At 47.3% G+C, this 26,193-nt stretch overlaps 1 protein-coding gene across 1 annotated transcript in view; it reads right to left on the reverse strand.

Annotated features, from left to right (window-relative positions):
- The window catches only part of LOC134923200 (thioredoxin-like), an 81,740-nt gene extending 67,797 nt beyond the window's left edge, over positions 1-13,943 (reverse strand). Inside the window, exon 1 of the mRNA XM_063920733.1 lies at positions 13,866-13,943. Within this exon, the coding sequence (XP_063776803.1) occupies positions 13,866-13,892 (27 nt within the window). The 5' untranslated portion in view covers positions 13,893-13,943. The remainder of the gene's footprint in view (positions 1-13,865) is intronic.
- Between the last annotated feature and the right edge of the window lie 12,250 nt (positions 13,944-26,193).

A 26,193-nucleotide genomic window follows, 5' to 3' on the forward strand; every position in this document is an offset into this window, starting at 1 on the left:
CAGCGTCCCCATTTTTACACATTATGGCAGACAGCGTCCCCTTTTTACATATTTCGGCAGACAGCGTCCCCTTTTTACACATTATGGCAGACAGCGTTCCCTTTTTACACATTACGGCAGACAGCGTCCCCTTTTTTACACATTACGGCAGACAGCGTCCCCTTTTTTACACATTACGGCAGACCGAGTCCCCTTTTTACACATTACGGCAGACCGAGTCCCCCTTTTTAGACATTACGGCAGACAGAGTCCCCCTTTTTACACATTACGGCAGACTGCCCAAGAACATCAGACCACAATCCAATATACCATCTAGTCTGAGTTCATCAACCAATTACAGTTGTGACATAAAATTAGTAAGCATGGTGATAGTACACTGTTTATAGCATAATAATCTGTGTTTTCCTGGGCAGCAATTTAAACAAAGCAACTGTCTACTCAATGAGTACATTCTCCTTGCTGCAACATGTCTGCAGACACCTGCACAAACTTGTAATATGGAACTCAGAAACATTTTCATTAGATTACGTATATATGTCAGTGCTGCTCAAATCACATATACTGTAGATGTGAATTTCCTCTGTTGTAATTTGCTGTAGGTACTTCAAAGAATGGGTCTGAATATGAGTCAGATGTATCGTGTTTTGCTGCTGTCACATCTGTGACTTTATGCCAGTGCCAGATTAAGGGAAGGGCCCAGGGGATAAGCACCCCGGGCCCCCCTTTCTAAGGGGGCCTCTTGGCTGGACAAGTCTGCCTATCTCCAGGCTCCACTGCCAGCAGCAGCACTCGCAGCAGCAGTGGCATCTGCTGGGAGAGCTGCTGCCTGCGGCGGAACCTGGAGAGAAGTAAAATCATCCCTGACGCCTGCACCCGTGACTCTACCCGTGTGCTTGCACCCCTCCGTCTGCAGGGCTGGTGTCGAGTAGACGGTGCTGCGCAACTGACACTGGGGTATGAGAATTCATGACATCTCATCCCCCAAGAATTCAGTGAGGAGCGTGCAGGATTTGGGAAGCTACGGGACTCTGAAGCTGCCTGACTGTGCAGTGAGTATATAAAGCTATAGGGAGTGGGGGGAATCATTAAATATTTTATAACGAGGGGGTGAGAAAAGGTTATTAAATATATAAGGGGTGAGGGGGCTCATTAAAAATTTAAGGAATGGGGAATCATTAAATATTTATAGGGTATGAGGATTATTAAATATATATTTAAGGGGTGGGGGGTCATTAAATATATAAGTGGTGGAGGCAATGAGTTAAGGGAAGGAAAATGAAGGTTTGTGGACATTTACTACACACAATCTACTATATAAAAGTGATAATTTGTCCTTCTGTCTGTATTTCTATACAAATCCACAGATTACAAGCGAAGATCAGGAAATTTGACATACAAGCGTATTAAAACATGGTGAAGGCAACTTAAAAAATTAGAAATCCCTAGCACCCCTAAGGGGAGAGACAGCAGCACAGAGTATAACAGGAGACAGCATAACTCCGGAATTGCTGGAGCAATGTACTCAGAAATTGGTACACATATGCCTTACAATCTGGGAACAAACAGTGTGGGAGTCAGACACCCCTAGCACCCCTAGGGGTGGGACAGTAGCACAGAGTATGTCAGCAGACAGCATAACTGTGGAGGGCCTTGAGCAATTTACACCAAACTTGGTACACATTTGACTTACAATCTGTGAACAAACTCTGTGGGAGTTAGACATCCCTAACACCCCAAGGGGTGACGCAGCAGCACTGAGTATTTCAGAAGACAGCATAACTCCCGAATGCCTAGACCTATTTACAACAAACTTGCTACACAAAAGACTTGCACTCTGGGAACAAACACTGTGGGGGTAACACACCTAGCACCCCTAGGGGAGGGACAGCAGCACAGAGTATTTCAGAAGACAGCATAACTCATGAATGCCTGGACCTATTTACAACAAACTTGGTACACATATGACTTAAAGGTTGGGAACAAACAATGTGGCAGTAACACACTCCTACCACCCCTAGGGGTGAGGCAGCAGCACAGAGTATTTCAGCAGAGAGCATAACTCTTTAATGCCTAGAGCAATTTACACCAAACTTGCTACACAAATGACTTACACTCTGGGAACAAACACTGTGGGGGTAAGACACCACTAGCACCCCTAAGGGTGGGCCAGCAGCACAGACTATATCAGGACATGCATGATATGGCAGTGATGACAGGGCTGCATGTGACAATGCCAGTGACATGATGTGAGGAGGGGGATGCAGGTAGAACAAACCCACACACTGAGAGTTATATAGTGGAAGTAGCACGGTCCCCCAGTAGCACAGAGTATATCAGGAGATACATAATGTGCTGCGCTATATAATAAACTGTGAAAAAATCGATAATTTCACAGGGGCACTGACATGATGTGAGGAGGGGAATGGAGGCAGCAAGAAGCCATAAACTAAGAGTTGATTAGTGAGAAGAGCAGGGTTCCTTGGGGGACCAAAAAGGGGTCCGGCCACTACACAAAGTGCATCAGGGAAGCAAGATATGCCTATATACTACATCTCCAACCAATGTAAATTAACGGACAACTATCATTCTAATTTACCATCCTCATCCCATAGCAAAGCATGGGTATTCAGCTATCTACAATGTTATTTATACTGTGTGTTTAATATTTACATTTATTTTTGTAAACAGACATTCTCAAAATCCCGGGCAACGCCGGGTACTCGAGCTAGTATTATATATATATATATATATGTGTGTGTATGTGTGTATATATATATATATATATATATATGAAACGCCACTTGTGAGGTGTCTTCTAGCAACCAGAGGTGGATTTAGACCTCATGGGGCCCTAAGCAGGTTACCGATTTGGGGCCACCACCCTCAAACAATCCATAGCACTATATTTTCATACCTGATTTATGCTTCTTACAACGTTTGCTGTTTTTGCCTTTATATACTATTACAGTACAATATATTACTTTCCCCCTTCACTGATTGCACCATGTCCACCCACTGACTGCATTTTATATCAGCATTTTATAATACCCATTATTACCCTCTTCAGTCAGTGTGACTGTGTTGATTATATATCAGTGTCCCACTGGCTGTAGCAGGCAGGCCCCCATCACCTATACACAGTAGTACTTAAAATAGAGTACAATACAGTGGCGTGCGGTGAGGTCATTGGCTGGTGAGGCACTGCAGCCATAATGATCCGCAAAGTCCGGCGATGAACCTTACCGCCACTTGTGATGTCATGGAAGTAGGCTGACAGTGCCTGCCTACTTCTATTTTTTATTTATTTAAAAATGTATTTATTTTTTGCAAATTTGTGTTTTAGGTAGCCATTGAGTTGAAATAGTTGGGGCATTGGAATCAGAGTTAGGTACCCCTTTTTACACATCACGGCAGACAGCGTCCCCTTTTTACACATTACGGCAGACAGCGTCCCCTTTTTACACATTACAGCAGACAGCGTCTCCTTTTTACACATTACGGCAGACAGTGTCCCCTTTTTACACATTATGGCACACAGGGGTATATTTACTAAGCTCCCGATTTTGACCGAGATGCCGTTTTTTCATCAAAGTGTCATCTCGGTCAATCTCGGTCATTTACTAAACACTAATCACGGCAGTGATGAGGGCATTCGTAATTTTTTGCTAGTTCAGGTAAAAAATTACGAATGAATACACCATCGGTCAAATTACGCCTGTTTAGATACGAATCTCGGTCATTTACTAAGCAAAAAAACACAAAACACTGCCGTGAAAAATTACAATTCGCAAAAAAGTCCTAAAAAAAAACAGACCTGCTTTTTTTATTCGTGATTTGAGATGCATGCAGGGATCCATGAGATCCGTGCATGTATATCAATGGGAAGGGGTGGGAAAGTGTTTTTTGTTGTTAAAAAAAATTGCGTGGGGTCCCCCCTCCTAAGCATAACCAGCCTCGGGCTCTTTGAGCCGATCCTGGTTGCAGAAATATGGGGAAAAAAATGACAGGGGTTCCCCCATATTTAAGCAACCAGCATCGGGCTCTGCGCCTGGTCCTGGTCCCAAAAATACGGGGGACAAAAAGAGTAGGGGTCCCCCGTATTTTTAAAACCAGCACCGGGCTCCACTAGCTGGACAGATAATGCCACAGCCGGGGGTCACTTTTATACTGCGCCCTGCGGCCGTGGCATCAAAAATCCAACTAGTCACCCCTGGCCGGGGTACCCTGGGGGAGTGAGGACCCCTTCAATCAAGGGGTCCCCCCCCCCCAGCCACCCAAGGGCCAGGGGTGAAGCCCGAGGCTGTCCCCCCCCCATCCAATGGGCTGCGGATGGGAGGGCTGATAGCCTTTGTTGAAAAATAAAAGATATTGTTTTTAGTAGCAGTACTACAAGTCCCAGCAAGCCTCCCCCGCATGCTGGTACTTGGAGAACCACAAGTACCAGCATGCGGCGGAAAAACTGGCCCGCTGGTACCTGTAGTACTATTACTAAAAAAATACCCAAAAAAACACAAGACACACACACCGTGAAAGTATAATTTTATTACATACACACATACATACATACATACTTACCTTAAGTTCCCACGCAGGTCGGTCCTCTTGTCCAGTAGAATCCAAGGGGTACCTGTTGAAAAAATTATACTCACGAGATCCAGTGGTCCAGGCTCCTCGGCAAATCCAGGGTTAATCCACGTACTTGAATAAAATAAAAAAAACGCTGTCACGACCACGAACTGAAAGGTGACCCATGTTTGCACATGGGTCACCTTGCCCCGAATGCCAGAAACCCACTTTGCCTTCTGGCTAAGTGGGTTTCTTCAGCCAATCAGGGAGTGCCACGTTGTAGCACTCTCCTGATCAGCTGTGTGGTCCTGTCCTCACTGACAGGCAGCACACGGCAGTGTTACAATGTAGCGCCTATGCGCTACATTGTAACCAATGCTGGGAACTTTCTGCTCAGCGGTGACGTCACTTTAGGTCAACCGCAGGGCAGAAAGTTCCCAGCATTGGTTACAATGTAGCGCATAGGCGCTACATTGTAACACTGCCGCGTGCTGCCTGTCAGTGAAGACAGGAGCACACAGCTGATCAGGAGAGTGCTACAACGTGGCACTCCCTGATTGGCTGAAGAAACCCACTTAGCCAGAAGGCAAAGTGGGTTTCTGGCATTCGGGGCAAGGTGACCCATGTGCAAACATGGGTCACCTTTCAGTTCGTGGTCGTGACAGCGTTTTTTTTATTTTATTCAAGTACGTGGATTAACCCTGGATTTGCCGAGGAGCCTGGACCACTGGATCTCGTGAGTATAATTTTTTCAACAGGTACCCCTTGGATTCTACTGGAGAAGAGGACCGACCTGCGTGGGAACTTAAGGTAAGTATGTATGTATGTGTGTATGTATTTAATAAAATTATACTTTCACGGTGTGTGTGTCTTGTGTTTTTTTGGGTATTTTTTTAGTAATAGTACTACAGGTACCAGCGGGCCAGTTTTTCCGCCGCATGCTGGTACTTGTGGTTCTCCAAGTACCAGCATGCGGGGGAGGCTTGCTGGGACTTGTAGTACTGCTACTAAAAACAATATATTTTATTTTACAACAAAGGCTATCAGCCCTCCCATCCGCAGCCCATTGGATGGGGGGGGACAGCCTCGGGCTTCACCCCTGGCCCTTGGGTGGCTGGGGGGGGGGACCCCTTGATTGAGGGGGTCCCCACTCCCCCAGAGTACCCCGGCCAGGGGTGACTAGTTGGATTTTTGATGCCACGGCCGCAGGGCACTATATAAAAGTGACCCCCGGCTGTGGCATTATCTGTCCAGCTAGTGGAGCCCGGTGCTGGTTTTAAAAATACGGGGGACCCCTACTCTTTTTGTCCCCCGTATTTTTGGGACCTGGACCAGGCGCAGAGCCCGATGCTGGTTGCTTAAATATGGGGGAACCCCTGTCATTTTTTTCCACATATTTCTGCAACCAGGATCGGCTCAAAGAGCCCGAGGCTGGTTATGCTTAGGAGGGGGGACCCCACGCATTTTTTAAAAAAAAATTACATTGTTTACTTTAAAAAAAAAAAAAAAAAAACCCCAGCACGGATCACACAAATCCGGCCGAGATTGATTGTAAAAAAAAACGGCAGTGTTTTGCTAATCACTGCCGTTAAATTAGGTAAAAAAACACGAATGACATCGACATCGGAAGCAAAGAAAAACACGAATACGACAGCTTAGTAAATTAGTCGTAATCCATTCAAAAAGTTGCAGTTTTACACTGTCGATGTCATTCGTGATTGAACTTTGACCTTTTTTCGGAAATTACGAATCTTAGTAAATAAACCCCACAGTGTCCCCTTTTTTACACATTACGGCACACAGCTTCCCCTTTTTTACACATTACGGCAGACAGTTCCCCTTTTTTACACATTACGGCAGACAGCGTCCCCTTTTTACACATTATGGCAGACAGTCCCCATCTTTTACACATTACGGCAGACAGCGTCCCCCTTTTTACACATTACGGTAGACAGCGTCCCCCTTTTTTACACATTACTGCAGACAGTCCCCCTCTTTTACACATTACGGCAGACAGCGTCCCCCTTTTTCACACATTACGGCAGACAGCGTCCCCCTTTTTTACACATTAAGGCAGACAGCGTCCCCTTTTTACACATTAAGGCAGACAACGTCCCGTTTTTACACATTACGGCAGATAGTCCCCGTTTTTACACATTACGGCAGACAGCCATAGGCGTGTGCGGGGGGGGGGGGGGCTAGTGCGCACAGGCATCCCCTAATGTCCTGCACCCCGATCTCACATGCCTGATGCAGCGATCGCCGAGCAGGCTGATTACTGCCCCCTTTGCGCTGCACCCTCTCAGGACTGCATTACTGATGGACGCCTGGGTTAATCAAGGGTGCCACTGCCACCGGCTTTCGAACTCCCGGCTCCATCTCCATGTACAAAAACAGCGTGATGTGACGTGATGACGTCATGCTGCTCGCACGCCCACCCGTCACACATGCCACACGCCCACCTCTCTCCTTCTATTCTATACCAACGCAAGCCACTGATGAGGAGCAGCATGCAGCCAGCGCTCAATACTGGCAGGCGATTGACAGCAGCATTGACATGTCACTCGTTTTTATAGCAGTAGCAGTACAAGTCTGCGACTGTCAGTGTCAGTTTAGTAACTGATTTGTAAGTAAGCTGCTGCAGCTTGCAGGGGAAAGAGAGGGGGAGCCAGACCAGGATGAGGAGGAGCAGTGTAATTGCAGTGAGTGCCATCAGGGGTGTTTGTTTGGTGCACACCCACTGGCGTATCTATAATGGGTGCAGTGTGTGCGGTGCACGCAGGCCACTGGGTCCAGAGGGGGGCCACACCGCACACACTGCACCCATTTCTTCTATAATTACCTTTCCTGCATCCATCGCTGACCGTGTGTGGGCCCCCTACTCTCCCGTAGCCGTCACCGCCGCTGCTAGCGCACTGAGTGCTAGAGACTCTGTCACAGTGCCAGAGTCTACAGCGCATGCGCAGGACTCCGGAAAAATGGCACGGCGGCCATTTTTCGGAGTCCTGCACATGCGCTGTAGACTCTGGCACTGTGCCAGAGTCTCAGCGTTGAGAGCACTAGCAGCGGCGGTGACGGCTACAGGAGAGGAGGGGGGCCCACACCACAACATCTGACAATGCATCTGCATTATTAGGATTGGTACAAGGGTGGATATTTTATATTGCGTTGACCATCAATAGATGGTGCTAGACACGCCCAAAAGGCGGTGCTAGACACACCCCTCCAACAGTGCACCCCCTAATAAAATGTGCTGAGCACGCCTATGCAGACAGCGTCCCCTTTTTTACACATTATGGCAGACAGTCCCCCTTTTTTACACATTACGACAGAGAGAATCCGCCTTTTTTTACACATTACGGCAGACAGCGTCCCCCTTTTTTTGCACATTACGGCAGAGAGCGTCACCCTTTTTTTACACATTATGGCATACAGCGTCCCCCTTCTTTTACACATTATGGCAGAGAGCGTCCCCCTTTTTTATTTTTTTTACACATTACATCAGCAGACTCCAGAGTGTGTGTGTGTGTGTGTGTGTGTGTGTGTGTGTGTGTGTGTTTTTGGTACTTGCCTTGGGGGGGGGGAGGGGCACGATCCACCATCCACAGACACTCTCCTAGGGTCCGGGTGCTGGCAGCTGCAGCGATGCTCTGGAGCAGACAGACAGCGGCAGCAGGAAGCTGGTCTCAGGGGCTGAGTAGGGACGGCGGCGGCGGCGGGACTCAGGAACGATGGCGGCGGCGGGACAAGGGGAAGACGCGCCTCACACTCCTTACAGCGGCGAGACAGAGACTTGGGCTCCGGGACTCGCAGCTCCCCTCCCGCTCTGCTGACTCCCGCTCCATCGCTGGTGTTGCTGCTGGTCAGTCTTAGCGACAGGGGCGTGCTATGGGTTGAAAGCACACCCCTGCCACTCCCCTGTCAAAGAGGCACTTCCACTAAGTGCCGCTTCAGCTGCATTTTTTAATGGGCTTTTACTGCCCAATTTTTGGTCCCGCCTCCCCGCTTCCTTCCCTTTGTACCGACAGCGGTGCCTCCTAAACTCATTTAAAATTTATATTTTAGACACTAGGAATCATTTAAATAATATAAAGCCTAATGCATATACTTATGACACAGAATATGTGTCATAAGTATTTTCTTTATTATTTTAATGATTATGACATGGGAGGCACTGCCTCCCCTGCCTTCCCTGACTGCATGTCCCTGGTACAATAGCATATTCATATACAATATCATCAGCCAGTGACACGCCCGCCCTGATTGTAGCATGGTATACACTGTACTTAAAATAACACTGCCAGGCTATACCCCAATGCCGCCTGATTGGAATATGAAGTAGGTGGAGGTTATACAAAATTAACAAAAATCTATATATTTATAAAAATGGATTTATGTGTGTATGTGTATATGTGTGTATGTCCCAGCATAACTCTGGAATGACTGGAGCAATTTACACCAAACTTGGTACACATATAACTTATAATCTGGCAAAAAATTCTGTGGGGGTAAGACACCCCTAGCACCCCTACGGGTTGGGGTAGGAAGGGGCTGACATGTAAAAAAAACATAGTTTTCGAGGTTGCTGAGATGAATAGTGACACTCCCGATGCCGTTTAAGTTCAGCCCCCAACAGCATGGGGGAAGGGAAGGAGTGAAAAATAAAATGTCCAAAATGACCGACATTAGTGTCAAATTATGCTGGCGCTATAAGCATCAAACTGACAAGTATACAGCCCAGAGGCCCATTACACAGTGACCCCTGGGGGAACAGCACCTGCATAGACTACACCCGGCTCGGGTGATGAAACAATAACAACAGTCGGCAGTGTTTGCATGGCCCGGGGGTGGGGGTTGGGGCAGCCCTGCTGCTGCTTCCACACTTACCCACATCAACAGACTCTCACACACAGGGCCTGTGCTAGAGTGTACGGCGCCCCCCTGCAAACTATAAATTTGCACCCTCCCATACTTTACAAAGGTACAGCGCACATAATACTTGTACACATAATGCTCCCTGTAGTAGTGGGACTTACACACGTAATACCCCCTGTACCAGTACCGCTTACACACGTAACATCCCCTACACCAGTGACACTTACACACGCAACACCCACTGTACCAGTGACGTTTACACACGCAACACCCCCTGTACCAGTGACGCTTACACACATAATGCCCCCTGTACCAGTGACGCCTACACACATAACGCCCCCTGTACCAGTGACGCTTTCACACGTAACACCCCCTGTACCAGTGACACTTACACACGTCCACCCCTAGGGGTGCTAGTGGTGCGTGTGTTACCCTCACAGTGTTTGTTCCCAGAGTGTAAGTCATTTGTGTAGCAAATTGCTGCAGGCATTCCAGAGTTATGCTGTCTGCTGAAATAGTCAGTGCTGCTGCATCACCCCTAGGGGTGCTAGGGGTGTCTAACCCCCACAGAGTTTGTTCCCATATTGTAAGTCAGATGTGTACCAAGTTTGGTGTAAATTGCTCCAGCCCTTCCAAACTTATGCTGTATGCTGAAATACTCAGTGCTGCTGCCTCACCTCTAGGGGTGCTAGGGGTGCCTTCTCCCCACAGCAAATGCTGATGTTGTTTGACATGTTACACGATCCCCTTTCCATTTGAAAAAGCTGACTTAGATTCAAGATGACCAATTTCAAGATGGCGCCCATGTTCGGTACATACCCTAAAAGATGGCCCACCTCACCCATACAATACTGGAGTATTCAGTTTTCCCATTCCCTGCACAGTTTTTGAAACAAAAGGGTGTACTGTGACTTTTGAATCACCCTGTATATATATGATACTTGTAAGTCCGGCCCTCGTTGAAACCTGGATTGCTGTCCTGGTGCCCTCCATAAAGGTAAGATAATACTGCAGCAGAAAAAACGGCAGCACTCCCAGGTCTTTTTGCGCTTCAAACGGGTATTTCAAACCTTTGTGATGTTTTGAAATACACGTTTGAAGCATAAAAAGACCCAGGAGTACCGCCGTTTTTTCTGCTGCAGTACATACAGTATACATGGTCTTGATAAAGGGGCTACCACCTCGAAACGTTGATTTAACCTGCTTGGTCCCAGCGCTTTATTTGTCCCTGAGTGCCAGATACACATTAGGAGATAGATAGATAGATAGATAGATAGATAGATAGATAGATAGATAGATAGATAGATAGATAGATAGATAGAAATCATTTTGGAGACTGATATACAATACAGGGAGAATTCCACACATCACTATACAAGGGCTGGGTATGCGTGACCGGAGGTCAGGAGAGCGTAGGTCATCATACCGACGTGATCCCAGCCTTTAGATGGTGGGGTGAGCGCAACAAAGCCCCTTGCAGGCTCGGTGGTGAGCTGAGCTCGCCACAGGTTATATTACCACTCTATGGGTGTTGTGGGCACCCACTAGTGGGAATAGTCTCTGTTAGTCACCATGCTGAATGTCGGGACTGTAAGGGGGCATCGGTATTGTGACTGGCGGTCTCCTGACCGCCGGTCATGTAACTACCTCCCCTATACAATATAGAGAGCCATTTAGAAACTCATATCCTAGAGAACACCTTAAATATGGAGATCATCCTAGTGACTGCCATATAATTTGAAGTGATCAGCACATTAGTTATTGAGGAGCCTATTCATCATTACATAATTATCAGTATTGATAATTATGTTTTGAACTGGCTGCAAGTTCAAAGAACCAGAGGCATTTTTCTTGTCTCATTAACTAAAGTATTACTTAAGAAAAGCTGCTCTTTCTGCGGAGCCAGTTTTTTGGAATTGTGACACTTTTTCCCTATATCTATGCTGTCTCCTCTGCTCCTGTGTCTCTGCTACCAGCCCGCAGCCTTTACCCCTGTTGCTCCACTCCCAGCCCACAGCCTCTGCCCAAGTCTTTCCTCTCCCAGCCCACAACCTCAGCCCTTTCGTCTCCCCTTTCCCATACCTCCCAACTTTGTCCCGTAGTAAAGAGGGACATCTGCGCGTGCTTCGCACGCGCCCGCCGGAATAAGGGGCGTGGCCCGTGGGAAAGGGGGCATGGCTTCATGGGAGGGCCTGCTATCACGAGCCACACCCCCATTTTCATCACTGAGGGGGCATGCCCAGCGCTCTGTGAGCTGCTGGCATGCCCTCTCTCACTCTGTCTGCAATGAATAGATGTTGTGCGCATGTGCACAGTGTCTATTCTCCGCTGCTCTGCTAAGCAGAGCAGCAAGTGCAGGAGCCTCCCAACTAAACTCCCCCCCCCCCCCACACCACCACCACCACCGCGGGACACTGCGGCCCGCGGGTGGGACAGTCCCCAAAAAACCTTTATGATGTTTTGAAATACACGTTTGAACCATAAAAAGACCCAGGAGTACCGCCGTTTTTTCTGCTGCAGTATATACAGTATACATGGTCTTGATAAAGGGGCTACCACCTCGAAACGTTGATTTAACCTGCTTGGTCCCAGCGCTTTATTTGTCCCCGAGTGCCAGATACACATTAGGATATAGATAGATAGATAGATAGATAGATAGATAGATAGATAGATAGATAGATAGATAGATAGATAGATAGAAATAATTTTGGAGACTGATATACAATACATGGAGAATTCCACACATCACTATACAAGGGCTGGGTATGCGTGACCGGAGGTCAGGAGAGCGCAGGTCACCATACCGACGTGATCCCAGCCTTTAGATGAAGCCACGCCCCCTTTTCCACGGACTGTCCCGCGAAAATCGGGACAGTTGGGAGGTATGCCTTTCCCTCCCTGGATCATCTGCTGCTGCCTGTCCTCTGGCCCTCCAGTGGCTGTATGGTGGTCCCCATCCTCTGCTTCCTCCACTCTCTGTCCCCCATCCCCCTACTCATAGTTGCAGTGGCTGTATGATGTCCCCCCCATCCTTCACCGTTCCCGCTGTCTGTCCCCTATCCAGCGCCATTTCTAGACAATTTGGCTCACAGTATGAACAGTTAAAACAAAAATGAACATACTGTACGATTGTCCACATCTATAAGCGGGGTTAGATATTCAAGGATCATATATTTAGTAAGTTCCAATACTAAATAAAACCAAAGGTATATCACAACTGTGTATATATATATATATATATATATATATATATATATATATATATATATACATGGGAAATAAACACCCTAAGACATACCACCATCAATATAAAAATGATGTTTGGCATAATTCAAACTGCTTGCTTGATTTATCAAGAAAAATATGGGATCCAATACACTCACTTGCTATAGTGAAGCACAATAAAATGACAATCTATGCTCCCTGTGAGCAGTTCCTCCAGAGCATGATGACCAGTCTAATAAATTATGAAGGGGCATAAGAAACTGAATACAGACAGAGAACACCAGAGAGCAGTCTAATGTCTAGGACAGCCCCTAATAGGCCAGATCCGGCCCCAGGTTAATATAAAAAAATCAACGACTGTAAACACTAAAAAAAAAAAATCTTGAATTGACCCCATGAGCCTGGGAAAAGTCCTGGAGAAGCTTATAGCTAATCTGCTCCTACTTGTGGAGTGCCCAACCACAAAGACAAAGCAGATTTCTTTGTTTCAGGTACAATATTATTATTATATAAAATTTATAAGGCACAAAAAAAGTCAACTTTACGTCAATACACAATCAAAATTTGCAATTAACATTATTATATGCACTGAAATGGCAAATCTATTTTTCAAGTACATGAAGATTATTTTTCACTTGCATGCTTTAGAGTAAATGTACTTTTTATTGTAAACAGCTTATTAACAGGGGAACTCAACTCTCAGAGGCAGTTAATTCATCCTTGTAAAGTATTATACAGTAAGGGTGTTGTGTAGCTCTCACTGGTTGGGGAAGTCACAATAGGTCCTCTCACAGTGTCTGTCCTTGCTGTACTGTATGTACATAAATCAAGGAAAATGTTGTAATAATGGATATGCTCTATTCTATTATTTCACATATATGTTAGATAATATGTTATATAAATGATGTTACAGTATAACAGTGCAGTTTATTTGTTGATCAAAGCCTGTGATTAGAAATAATAATTTTCCCAGAATAAAGTAACTTTTACATAACTTATAGAGTTACCTGAGCTATTTTGACAATAAGGAAAAAATCAGATCTTAATACAACTACTGCTCCTTAACAACTTCTCGAAATATGTTTTGAATTTAGTTCCACATTAACTAAATATCTTACGGTGTTATGTAAGTGTGAATATGTAATCTAAATGAAACAGATTTATTAAAAGGAACCACAAAATATGGGGAAAAGATTTACCAGGTCATTTATCTCTTGCAGTGCCATGGTGTGCTTTAAGCTTCACAAGACTTCAAGTTTAATTCCTTCTATGAAGATGCTGCGGCACATTCTGTGTCTTCCTTGGCACGTACTGATATTTGTACATTCTCCATTGGCCCTCGGGGCAGCAGCCCAGCCCATTATTACTAAATACAATGTGATCTGTCCTCTGCTCACCGACATTTTGGGAGTGGCGCAGATTAGTGTAGGTGTTCAGATTAATCATTGGGATACGTATATGTTCCTAGGGACTTTTCTAATGCTTAGCTTTCTTTAACTGCTGGATTTCCTGTATTGTATTTTCACATAAAGTAGTAGAATAAATGTGGAAAGAAAATTAAAAACATATACAGTAGCTGAGAGTAGTGTTAGGCTTGGAGGCTGACTCCAAGAAGCCAATTATTAATCTGCTACTGGGGTTGGCTGCAAACTTTTGCGCATTTTGTCAATGGAATTTCCCCTGAGCCTCTCTAGTCCTTCCCAGTGTTAGACTGGGGCATGAAGGGTGCACCAGGGGGATGTAGTGGAGGGGGGCCATGTGTAAGTTGTGGGGTCAGCCCAGGGCCGTCTTAATAGCAGTGTAGGCCCCTGGGCGGGATCAGTACTAAATCCCGCTGGATGGGATCCCGGTGGTCGAAATCCTGACGCCGGAATCCCGACCACACATTCCTGACAGGGGTGGCGAGCGGAACATCAGGTCAGCGGTTGACCGAAAGTGACCTCACCGCTGACCTGAAAGTTCCCACCATTGGTTACAATGGAGCGCATAGGCGCTACATTGTAACACTGCCGTGTGCCGCCTGTCATACAGTACAGGAGCACACAGCCAATCAGGAGGGTGCCAAACGTGGCGCTCCCTGATTGGCTGAAGAAACCCACTTAGACATCAGTCAGAGTGGGTTTCTGGCATTCGGGGAAAGGGGGCCCATGTGAAAACATGGGTCCCCTTTCAGTTCGTGGTCGGGTATCCGTTTTTTTATTTTTTCAAGTACGTGGATTACAAAAGGATTTACCGAGGAGCCGAAAACACTGGATTATGTGAGTATAATTTTTTCTACAGGGACACAATGGATTCTACTGGAGAAGAGGACCGACCTGCGTGGGAACATAAGGTAAGTATGTGTATATGGAGGTGTGGATGGATGTATTAAAGTTATACTTTCAAGGTGTGTGTGTGTAATGTCTTTATTGGGGTATTTTTTTAGTAGTAGTACTACAGGTACCAGCGGGACCATTTTTCCGCCGCATGCTGGTACTTGTGGTTCTCCAAGTACCAGCTTGCGGGGGAGGCTTGCTGGGCCTTGTAGTACTGCTACTAAAAACAATATCAAACACTTATCACAAAGGCTATCAGCCCCCCATCCGCAGCCCATTGGATGGGGGGGACAGCCTCGGGCTTCACCCCTGGCCCTTGGGTGGCTGGGGGGGGGGGAACCCCTTGATTGAAGGGGTCCCCACTCCCCCAGGGTACCCCGGCCAGGGGTGACTAGTTGGATATTTGATGCCACGGCCGCAAGGCACTGTATAAAAGTGACCCCCGGCTGTGGCATTATCTGTCCAGCTAGTGGAGCCCGGTGCTGGTTTTAAAAATACGGGGGACCCCTACTCTTTTTGTCCCCCGTATTTTTGGAACCAGGACCAGGCGCAGAGCCCGATGCTGGTTGCTTAAATATGGGGGAACCCCTGTCCATTTTTTTCCCATATTTCTGCAACCTGGATCGGCTCAAAGAGCCCGAGGCTGGTTTGCCTTAGGAGGGGGGACCCCACGCAATTTTGTACTGTCTACCTTTTTCAGGTCTACCTTTTCTCCCCGTCGACCTTTTAAATGTCTAACATGTGGTGTCTATCATTTGACTGTCTAACTAGACACTGTCTATCTATTATACCACACCCATTTCAAGTACTTAAATTGGGTCAAATGGCCATAAGAATTTTTTTTTTAAAACAAGTCCTAAAATTAAACTTTGGATACATAAAATGGGTATATATTTGGGTCGTTTTAGGAGATGTTTTAAAAAAATTAGAAACAGACTAATTACTCCCACCTGCAAGTCTAAAAACACTTGTCCCACTAATAAAGCGCCCACTATACCTGTCCCATAACTCCTTGCACCCCAGTTTCCATAATTTTGCACCTTTTCACCCCAAAAATGACATGTCATTATTGACCAATTAAAAACTTCTAAGTGCCTCATTAGTTATTCAGGGGGGTATCTCGGGGTGCATTAACAAATCTGCACATTTTGAACTTAAAATAGGGATTTTCCCCAAGTTTATTATCTGCTCAGAAAAGGTGAATTGAAATTACCGTTTTTGCTGACAACTGAATAGGCGCTTTGGTGAATTTAGCACAAATTCCCCCCATAGACCCCTATGTAACGGATTCCTACTTTGTGTGATAGGATCTAAATTGTCCAGTCATGTTTACTTTACCTGCCCATTATGTTATAGTAGAGTCTAACTGGGTATTGGCAACTGTAAGTATTTAATAGCAGAGAAGTAGGGGCTCCTTAAGTATGCATCGCATGCAGAGGAGCAATATTTTTCATATGCACGAGTCTGAAATGCGCTCTCATTTTAATGTAGAGTCGCAGAACAGATTTGGAGGCAGGTGGCAGAAATGTAAGGAGCATTCCTGGATGGTGCTGGAAAGGTAATAGGCGGGTTGGTTATGAAATGTTGACATCAACAATGTTGACATGAGAATGTCAGCACAGTCATATTGTTGATGCTGAGCATGTCGACATGTAGGCAGTGATGAAATGTAGGCATGTTGGAATGTTGACATTTTATTCTGGTGGCCCAGCAGTGACTTACCTTCAGTGGAGTGGGGACACTGCACCTACCATAGGGCAGGTGCAAGTTTTGATGGAGCAACCCATGGTGTGCATGGACACTGACAGTGGGTATCTCAGTCCCCTGATGTGCTGTAGTTAGAATGGTTCTGTGGGATAAGAGCTCCACTAATGCCACCAAATGTGGATGATTGTGAGATCTAATGTAATTAACCTACACATTTAACTACAAAAAGAAACCTTAACCTAGTGTTCCCAGTAGATACAGCCAGGAACTAAAGGCCTGATTCAGTGATGGACGCAATGCCGTTGTTGCACGCAGTGAAGCAATTATTTGCTGCTGCGCATGCATATAAGTGGCACTGTTCATGCACCACGATGATCTTGCGACGGGATTGAAAGACATTTGAGGGAGGTAACGGGGGGGGGGGGGGACAGACATTACACCTTGTGACTGCGATCTCATACATAAGCACCTCATGCTGCAACCTGGAAAAAGAGGTGTGACTCCACATATTTCTACTCTGTAAATATCATCATAGCGGTTATTTGGAATTGTTTAAATTATATCTACTTTGGAGCCTCCTCTATTCTGTGGTGTATGGAAAATTCCATGGTAAATGCATCCACTGCATTTTACTGCTTTGTTTTGTGTTGTTGTGTTGTAAATAAATTCTTGTTTTAAACCAAGACTTTCCTCATCACAAAGAAACCTTTTTAAGAATGGCAAAATGTCTTTCTCTTACGTTCTTGGGGATACTGGGAATCCATTTAGTACTATGGGGTAAAGACGGGTCCACTAGGAGTCTTGGGCCCTTTAAGAATTCAATAGTGTGTGCTGGCTCCTCCCTCTATGCCCCTCCTACCAGACCCAGTTTAGAAAATGTGCCCGGAGGAGCCGATCACATCGCTGTAAGCTCCTGAAAAGTTTTCTGCATTTATTTTATCTGTTTGGCACCAGCCTGCCTGCTTCGTGGGACTTAGGGGGGGAACAGCCCAACCACTTGAAGGGTTAATGGTCCTGTTCCCCGCTGACAGGACACTAGCTTCTGAGGGAACTGTTCACAAGCCCCACCACGATGAGCGTACATAGCAGGGGGGGAGCGTTTATTAGTGTACTAAGGCCCTCATACCGAGATGATTGTAGCTGTGCTAAATTTAGCACAGCTACGGTCATTCACACTGACATGCGGGGGGACGCCCAGCATGTCAGTGCCTGCCCCCCCCTCCCGCAGTAGTGCAAAGGCATTGCACAGCGGCGACGCCTTTGCACTTCAAGAGTAGCTCCCGACCAGCGCAGCTTTTGCATGCTGTCCGGGAGCTACTCATCGCTCCCCAGCCAGCAGCCGCTGCGTATGATGTCACGCAGCCGCTGCGGGCCGCTCCCCGCACTGTCTGGCCACTCCTGCATTGGCCGGACCGTGCCCACGAAACGGCGTCCAAAAGCTGCATGCGCAGTGGGTACCCGTTCACTCGGCTGCGATAAAAAGCAGCGAGCGAACGGGTCAGAATGACCCCCTAAGTCCCCAATCTGGGTACTTAGTTTGCGAACCGGCTAAGCTTGGCATTACCGGTAAGGGCGCTGTGTGCTGGCTCCATACTATCTCTGTGTCTCCCTGGAAGGGCTCTTTGTGGGTTAATTGTGCATTTAACATCTTCCTGTGTGTGTGTGTGTGTGTGTGTGCTGTCACAGTATGTCAGACAAATAGTATGCTTCATGTAAGGCACAGTGTTCCACTTCTCCAGGGGGTTCACTACTCTGTACTCAGTGCAGTGTACCTTCCCAGGCTAGCGGGGCAGAGCCAGCTTGGCTGGACGCCATTAAGGGAATGATTTCCAATATTTCTACTCAATTGTCCCGCAATGAGAAAGAGACGCAATACTTAAGACAATCAATGACTGAGTTTCACGAACTGATCACTCACCACTGCGGATTTTGAAGTCCGTCCGTTGCCGGTGCGGTTGCTTGCAGTGCTGTGCGGCTATGTGGGGATGTGGTGTGGTCAGCGGCAGAGGTGATGCAGGTTCTGGGAGCCGGGAGTACAGGGACTGTATGGCCGAAGACGCCGCTGTGTGTCTGCAGTATAGGAGACAGCTATGTTGGAGACCAAATGAGCACCTGAGAGCACTTGTGAAACACCTGTGGGTAAGTGTTAGCCAATCCCGTGCTTGTGCTGCCTTTAAGTAGGCTGGGATTATGTTATTCTGAGCCAGTGCTTTGTTGTATCTACTCTATGCCCTAGATCTGTGCTCTCTTCGTGATATCCTTTGTAGTTCCAGTGGTCTTGATATCGCCTCGGCTCCCAGGGGTCTGCCTGCAGCCTTCACTGCAAGTGTCCACCAGCTCCCTGCTGTGCTGTCAGTTAATCACTCTCCAAGTGGCAACAAGTGGAATCCCTGGAGTCCTGTGTGAGGTTTCTCTGTTCAGTGACTGCCTGCTATAATCACAGTCTGTGGAAGTTTCCACTTCATCCTGGTTCTCGTTCTCTCATCATCCAGTTTAACTCATTCTTTACTGTCATCTGCTGCAGTTTCACAGTGCTTCAAGTGTTATCTTCACAACTTGCAAATATTCCATTCAGTATTGTATTTTCATTGTTGCTGCAATCAAGGACAATTCTTCACAGCCCTCCAGTTTAACCTTTAAGCTTCAGTACAAGTCTCTACAGTTATTCATTTATGTCTACAATATCCAGTTAACACTCCTTACAGTTTGGCACCAATCATTGCTTCATTTGGATAGTTCTTCTTTCATTCACAAGCCTGTTTAAACTCAGTTGTATGAACATTTCTTCAATGCATCTTTAAGACTGTTTCTGTTAAGACTGTTCACAAAAACACTCGGCCCTGACAGTAAGCATTGGCCCCATGGATCCGTCGGGTGACCAATTCGCAGGAGGCGGTGCTACGGCAAACATCCAAACAAAACAAAGTACAACAAAGTACCCCCTTGCGCTAATTAAAATTGGCTCAGTACTTTATATACTTTAAATATTCTGTCTGCATGCAGCTCACTGCAAAAAAAGGGACTTCTCTACCCTTTCAATAATCTACCAGAAAAAGCACCAAGCACAGACAGCGCTAGCAAACTAAATTTAAAAATATTTTATTTATCTTAGATCATAAATGTAATTACTAAATCCTTCCTATACCTCTATATTTAATTCTGTATAGATTCAACAATTATTTCTCTGACGTCCTAGAGGATGCTGGAGACTCCGTAAGGACCATGGGGTATAGATGGGCTCCGCAGGAGACATGGGCACCTATAAAGAACTTTTAGTATGGGTGTGCACTGGCTCCTCCCTCTATGCCCCTCCTCCAGACCTCAGTTAGATCTTGTGCCCAGAGGAGATAGGGTGCATTACAGGGAGCTCTCCTGAGTTTTCTGTGTAAAAGAATTTTGTTAGGTTTTTTATTTTCAGGGAGCACTGCTGGCAACAGACTCCCTGCATCGTGGGACTGAGGAGAGAGAAGCAGACCTACTTAAATGATAGGATCTGCTTCATAGGCTACTGGACACCATTAGCTCCAGAGGGAGTCGGAACACAGGTCTCACCCTGGGGTTCGTCCCGGAGCCGCGCCGCCGTCCTCCTCGCAGAGCCGGAAGATAGAAGCCGGGTGAGTATGAGAAGAAAAGAAGACTTCAAGGCGGCAGAAGACTTCAGATCTTCATGAGGTAAGCGCGCAGCAGTAACGCTGCGCGCCATTGTTCCCACACAACACACACAGGCACAGATGGGTGCAGGGCGCAGGGGGGGCGCCCTGGGCAGCAATAAACCTCGTTTTTGGCACAAATATATATATTAGGCTGCCGAGGCAGCAAATAGACGATCCCCCTCCATTTTTATGAAATTGAAGCGGGACTGAAGCCCGCCGCTGGAGGGGGCGGAGCTTGATCCCTCAGCACTAACCAGCGCCATTTTCTCCACAGAAGCTGCAGAGAACGCTGGCTCCCCGGACTCTCCCCTGCTGAACGCATCAGAGGGCTGGAAAAAAGAGGAGGGGTTCACATTTCAAGCGCAGTGAGTGGGAATAGCATTGGCATTATATATAAAAGCGCTATCTGGGTTTTCCAGTGTCAGTTTGGCGCTGGATGTGTGCTGGCATACTCTCTCTCTGTCTCTCCAAAGGGCCTGGTTGGGGAATTGTCCCCGTTTAGTTATATCCCTGTGTGTGTGGGGGGTCGGTACGTGCTTGTCGGTATGTCTGAAGCGTAAGGCTTATCAAAGGAGGAGGTGGAGGAGATAAGTGGTGTGTCCCCGTCGGTAGTGCCGACTCAGGAATGGATGGATATGTGGCATATGTTAAATGCAAGTGTAGCATCATTGCATAAGAGGCTAGAGCTAGACAAAGCAGAATCCAGGGAGACATCAGGGGGTCAATCCACGGATTGGACCGACTCACAGGGCCCGTCAGGGTCTCAAAAGCATCCCTTGTCACAAATTGTGGACACAGACACCGACACGGACTCTGATTCCAGTGTCGACTATGATGATGCCAGATTGCACCCTAGGGTGGAAAAAACTATTCAGTATATGATTATTGCAATAAAAGATGTTTTGCATATCACAGACCCCTCTGTTCCCGACACGAGGGTGCGCATGTATAAGGAAAAGAAACCTGTGGTAAACTTTCCTCCATCTCATGAACTTAATGAGTTATTTGAAAAAGCTTGGGAATCTCCAGATAAGAGACTGCAGATTCCCAAAAGGGTTCTTATGGCGTACCCTTTCCCTACACAGGACAGGGCACGTTGGGAATCCTTTCCCATAGTGGACAAGGCTCTAACACGCCTGTCCAAGAAGGTGGTGCTGCCGTCTCCAGATACAGCGGCCCTCAAGGACCCTGCAGACCGCAGGCAGGAGACTACACTAAAGTCTATTTCTACATATACTGGTACTTTACTTAGACTGGCAATTGCGTCGGCATCGGTATGTAGTGCAGTTGCAGCTTAGACAGATACCCTGTCAGCTGACCTTGATACCCTAGATAGGGATACTATTTTGCTAACTTTAGCACATATTAAAGACGCAGTCTTATATATGAGAGACGCTCAAAGAGACATTGTATTGTTGGGTTCCAGAGCCAATGCCATGGCTATTTCAGCGAGACGATCCTTATGGACCCGCCAATGGACGGGTGATGCGGATTCAAAAAAGTGTGATACCCGCGTTTGGGGTACCCCTTCTGCAGTTAAACCAGTTGCAGATGCACTGTGAGGATTAAAATCCTTTTTACACTGGTTGCTAAGCAACTATGGCAACCAGGAGAGGAATATGTATAGCACTAGGACCCTGGGCTTTCCATCAGGATCCCTGCAGAGCGGGAAGCTGGGAGCGCTCTGATTGGCCGTGTTGTGTGGGGAGAGAAGCAGGAAGGAGAGCTGCAGTGAGCAGACAGAGAGAGCATGGCTTTGGAACAGGAGGCAGTGTGTCATGCGTGGATGTGAAGAGCTGTACGTGGAGGTCTGGAGGCGCGCTGCGCTGGGAGAGACTGGGCATCGAGAGACGGCTGTCATCCTGAAAAGCAGCAGTGAGAAGTGACCGGCAGGAGCTGGCAACAGCAGCAGATAATGCAGGTACTCTACTTCACCCCAGACAGCCCCCACATATGGGCACCCAGACCAACAGTGGTCACCCTGACAGCTTGCAACATCACAGCCCCTTGGGACAGATCACAGCAGGACCCTATGTACAAGGAGAGGGACATGTGGGATTTATTTGGAGCTGCCTGTCATTGTACCAGAGAGAGCCTTAAGGGATAGGGTTGTGTGAGACCCTCTGCTTCCCCCTACCACTGCAATTGCAAGGAAAACATGAAGTGACACTTATCCCTAGACTGTTTGAGCTGCAGGACAATGTGTGTGCCAGGATTGGGTCATTTGCTCTGTGACCCACTGTATGTGAAATGACTTACTCCACAGCGCCCTCTATTTGAAGCATTGCTATACTGTGATATGACTTGCTCCACAGCGCCCTCTATTTGAAGCATTGCTAGACTGTGAAATGACTTACTCCACAGCGCCCTCTATTTGAAGCATTGCTAGACTGTGAAATGACTTACTCCACAGCGCCCTCTATTTGAAGCATTGCTATACTGGGATATGACTTACTCCACAGCGCCCTCTATTGGAAACTGGTGCTATACATGGCAAGTAGCTGCTCCACGGCACCACCCATTGGATTACAAATACTGTGCACAGTGCGAACTCATTCTACAGCACCCCCTGTAGGACAGTGATATAGCTGGAACATTTTGTCAGCAGCATAAACTGAACATATCCAATCTAGCGACATCTAGTGACCTATCAGTATAACGCATGCATACTCATGAAACAGCTGTATAAGACGTCTGAGTGTTGAAATTCTGAAATGCTCTTGTGTTAATGTTATGTTATATTTTTAGTATGTGACTAAAAGTATCGTGGCTTATTGAATTGCACTGAACTCTACTAAGAGGTGAATTTAGTCACATGGACCAGTGACTAACCCTGTCTATAATAAATCTTTGTTACTGTATCCCACCGTAGTGGTCCTTTCACCTTTAAAAGGGGGGTGTTGACTATACTGGGGTATCCCCGTCCCTTCTGCCCAGGTCCTACGCAGCCTTCCCACGCAGATTCCGCCTGACGTCGCGACAAGCAAGAACCGAACGACCAGAGAGGCCACAACTGGACAGGCGTGAGACTGCAGGTACGCTTAGCCACCTATCACACTTGGCGTCACGAACAGGATACGAGCAAGATGACGGATCCACAGGTTCCCGCTACTCCCATGCTACCACCGGCACTCGGACAAGGAAACACGACCACCATGGCGGCATCACCGTTGACTATGCCATACTATTTTGGAGCACCATGGTTACCAACGTTTGCAGGAAAACAAGTGCCGGGTTCGAGTACGTTCAAAGAATTCAAAGACAAGATGTACTCCATGTTCCGCCTGTACTCACTAACCGAAGAACAGAAAATAGAGATCGTTATGGGTCAATTGACGGATTCGGCACTACGGGAAGTGAAAGCATGGGAAGACAGCGAAAAGAAGACCGTCGAAGGGATCTTTAAGAAGCTGATGACCATATTCGACTGCGAGACTATAGCGGAATTAAAGAGCCGCCTTTATGCGAGAAAACAAAGACCTGACGAATCACTGCGAGACTTCGCGCTGGCCCTACAAGAAGCTGCAAAGGCTATACGGGCCCTGGATGAACGAGAAGTCGAAGGGATAGATAGAACGTTAACAGACCTGTTTGTAGAAGGGGCAAGAGGAGAGACGATTCGCTCTCAAATGCGCATGGAGAGACGACAGCAACCAGGGAACTCCTTCTCTGAATTCAAAGAGACGGTGCTGCAGATCCTTGGGAAAAATCAGAGCAACAATGTCGTGAAAGATGCGTCTTCAGAGTGGAGTGAAGATGACAGCTACAGAGAAACCGCACTGCCCGTGAAGTCAGACGGACTAGCCCAAGTGGGAGCGGTTCTCCAGCAAGCACAAGCCCCACCGGGACCAGATCCTATGGAAATGCTCAATCAGAGGCTGACGGAGATGATATTGAATCTCTCCCAAATGAGCCGGAGATTAGAAGAGCTCGACAGGGACCAAGATAGGAATAGACACAGAGAATGGCGTCAAGAGCAAGATTGGCAGAGTCGTCCTCGCTGGGACGTAGTAAGAGAATCGGGCCGACGATTGACCGATCAATTCCATGCTCTGAAAGGCACTGTATGTCAACAGACCTCCGAAAGAGTGGAGAGAATAGATCTACCATGGGAGGAACGACCCAGAAAAGCAGGACCAAGACTGGTGTGGCAGAGTCAAGTCGGAGTGATGAGTGTACCATCTGGTGGGGATGATCGAAGAACCAGAACAAGAAAGACGACAGGCCAAGTATTGTGGTTTAGTGCAACGCGTGGTTACGGCTTCATAAGGAGAACAGACACTAAGAGAACCATATATGTTCACTATACGGGCATTCAGAAGACCCATCAGAACAATTACTTCCGAAGCCTAGGAAGCGGGGAATGGGTCGAATTTGAATTGACCAATGGAAAAAGGGGCGTTAAGGCCATCAACGTCACAGGTCCTAATGGCGTTCCAGTGCAAGGCAACAGACATGCCAGAGAGCGTAACCGGTATTGGTGCTGTCCGCGGTATAGAAAGCCTCCACTCTACTACCAGCAAGACTACTGGGACAGCGGAAGCAGAGAGGAACCAAGAGACTGTAATAGTGAGACCGGTAGACCTAACACCAATCCTCCTCGACCTGAACGGATACCCCGACCACCCGAACCTGAAGTCCCAAAGCAAAGGACAATGCTGGACACAAGCGAGAGACCGGTTGCGAAAGGTCAGAGTGAGACAGTGCAGCAGTGCCTTCAAAATGTGATAAAGCCTCAGATTTCTCCTCAACCAAAACGAGAGTACATCCCAAAAAGGCAAGACGCAGATTACCGTGCAGCAAATTTCGAGCAAACAGATGCCGGTGCGACTGACCAGAAAAGGGACACTGAAGCAGTGGTCCACATGGCCATGACAAAGATAGTGGAACCCGTGGAATCCAGAAGTCCGGAGCCAGCAATGCCATCGTCTGAACCCAAGCCCCAGGCACTGCAGGCAGAGACCCCACAGGCAGCTGAGAAGGCTGAAGCCCATTCCACGGAAGAGAAGCCTGTAATGGATAGTGAGTACAGGACCATAACGGGAGAAGAATTCGCCTTCAGGATACAGCAGGCTATACGAAGATCAATGAGATGCGATAAAGGTGCACCACATGCTCGTTGCAGATCGCACGCCGTGATATAGAGTACCACCCATGTACACCATTGAAGAACCCGTACCGCAGAGGGATCGGAGTCCTGTGGCGGAGGGATGGGGTCCCTGGGATGGACATACCCTAGCTATTTAACAAGAGTAAAAGTAGAAAGGTATAACTGTTCAGGTTTAACTTGTTGGCATCTAATTATTTGCATGTATTGGGAGTTCAAAGACTGTGGTGTAGGACTCTAATCCATTACAGTATGCGTGGGGACACGCATAATTTCAGCGGGCGAACATGTGATACCCGCGTTTGGGGTACCCCTTCTGCAGTTAAACCAGTTGCAGATGCACTGTGAGGATTAAAATCCTTTTTACACTGGTTGCTAAGCAACTATGGCAACCAGGAGAGGAATATGTATAGCACTAGGACCCTGGGCTTTCCATCAGGATCCCTGCAGAGCGGGAAGCTGGGAGCGCTCTGATTGGCCGTGTTGTGTGGGGAGAGAAGCAGGAAGGAGAGCTGCAGTGAGCAGACAGAGAGAGCATGGCTTTGGAACAGGAGGCAGTGTGTCATGCGCGGATGTGAAGAGCTGTACGCGGAGGTCTGGAGGCGCGCTGCGCTGGGAGAGACTGGGCATCGAGAGACGGCTGTCATCCTGAAAAGCAGCAGTGAGAAGTGACCGGCAGGAGCTGGCAACAGCAGTAGATAATGCAGGTACTCTACTTCACCCCAGACAGCTCCCACATATGGGC

This window comes from Pseudophryne corroboree, chromosome 1, assembly GCF_028390025.1.
Source record: "Pseudophryne corroboree isolate aPseCor3 chromosome 1, aPseCor3.hap2, whole genome shotgun sequence".
NCBI lineage: Eukaryota > Metazoa > Chordata > Amphibia > Anura > Myobatrachidae > Pseudophryne > Pseudophryne corroboree.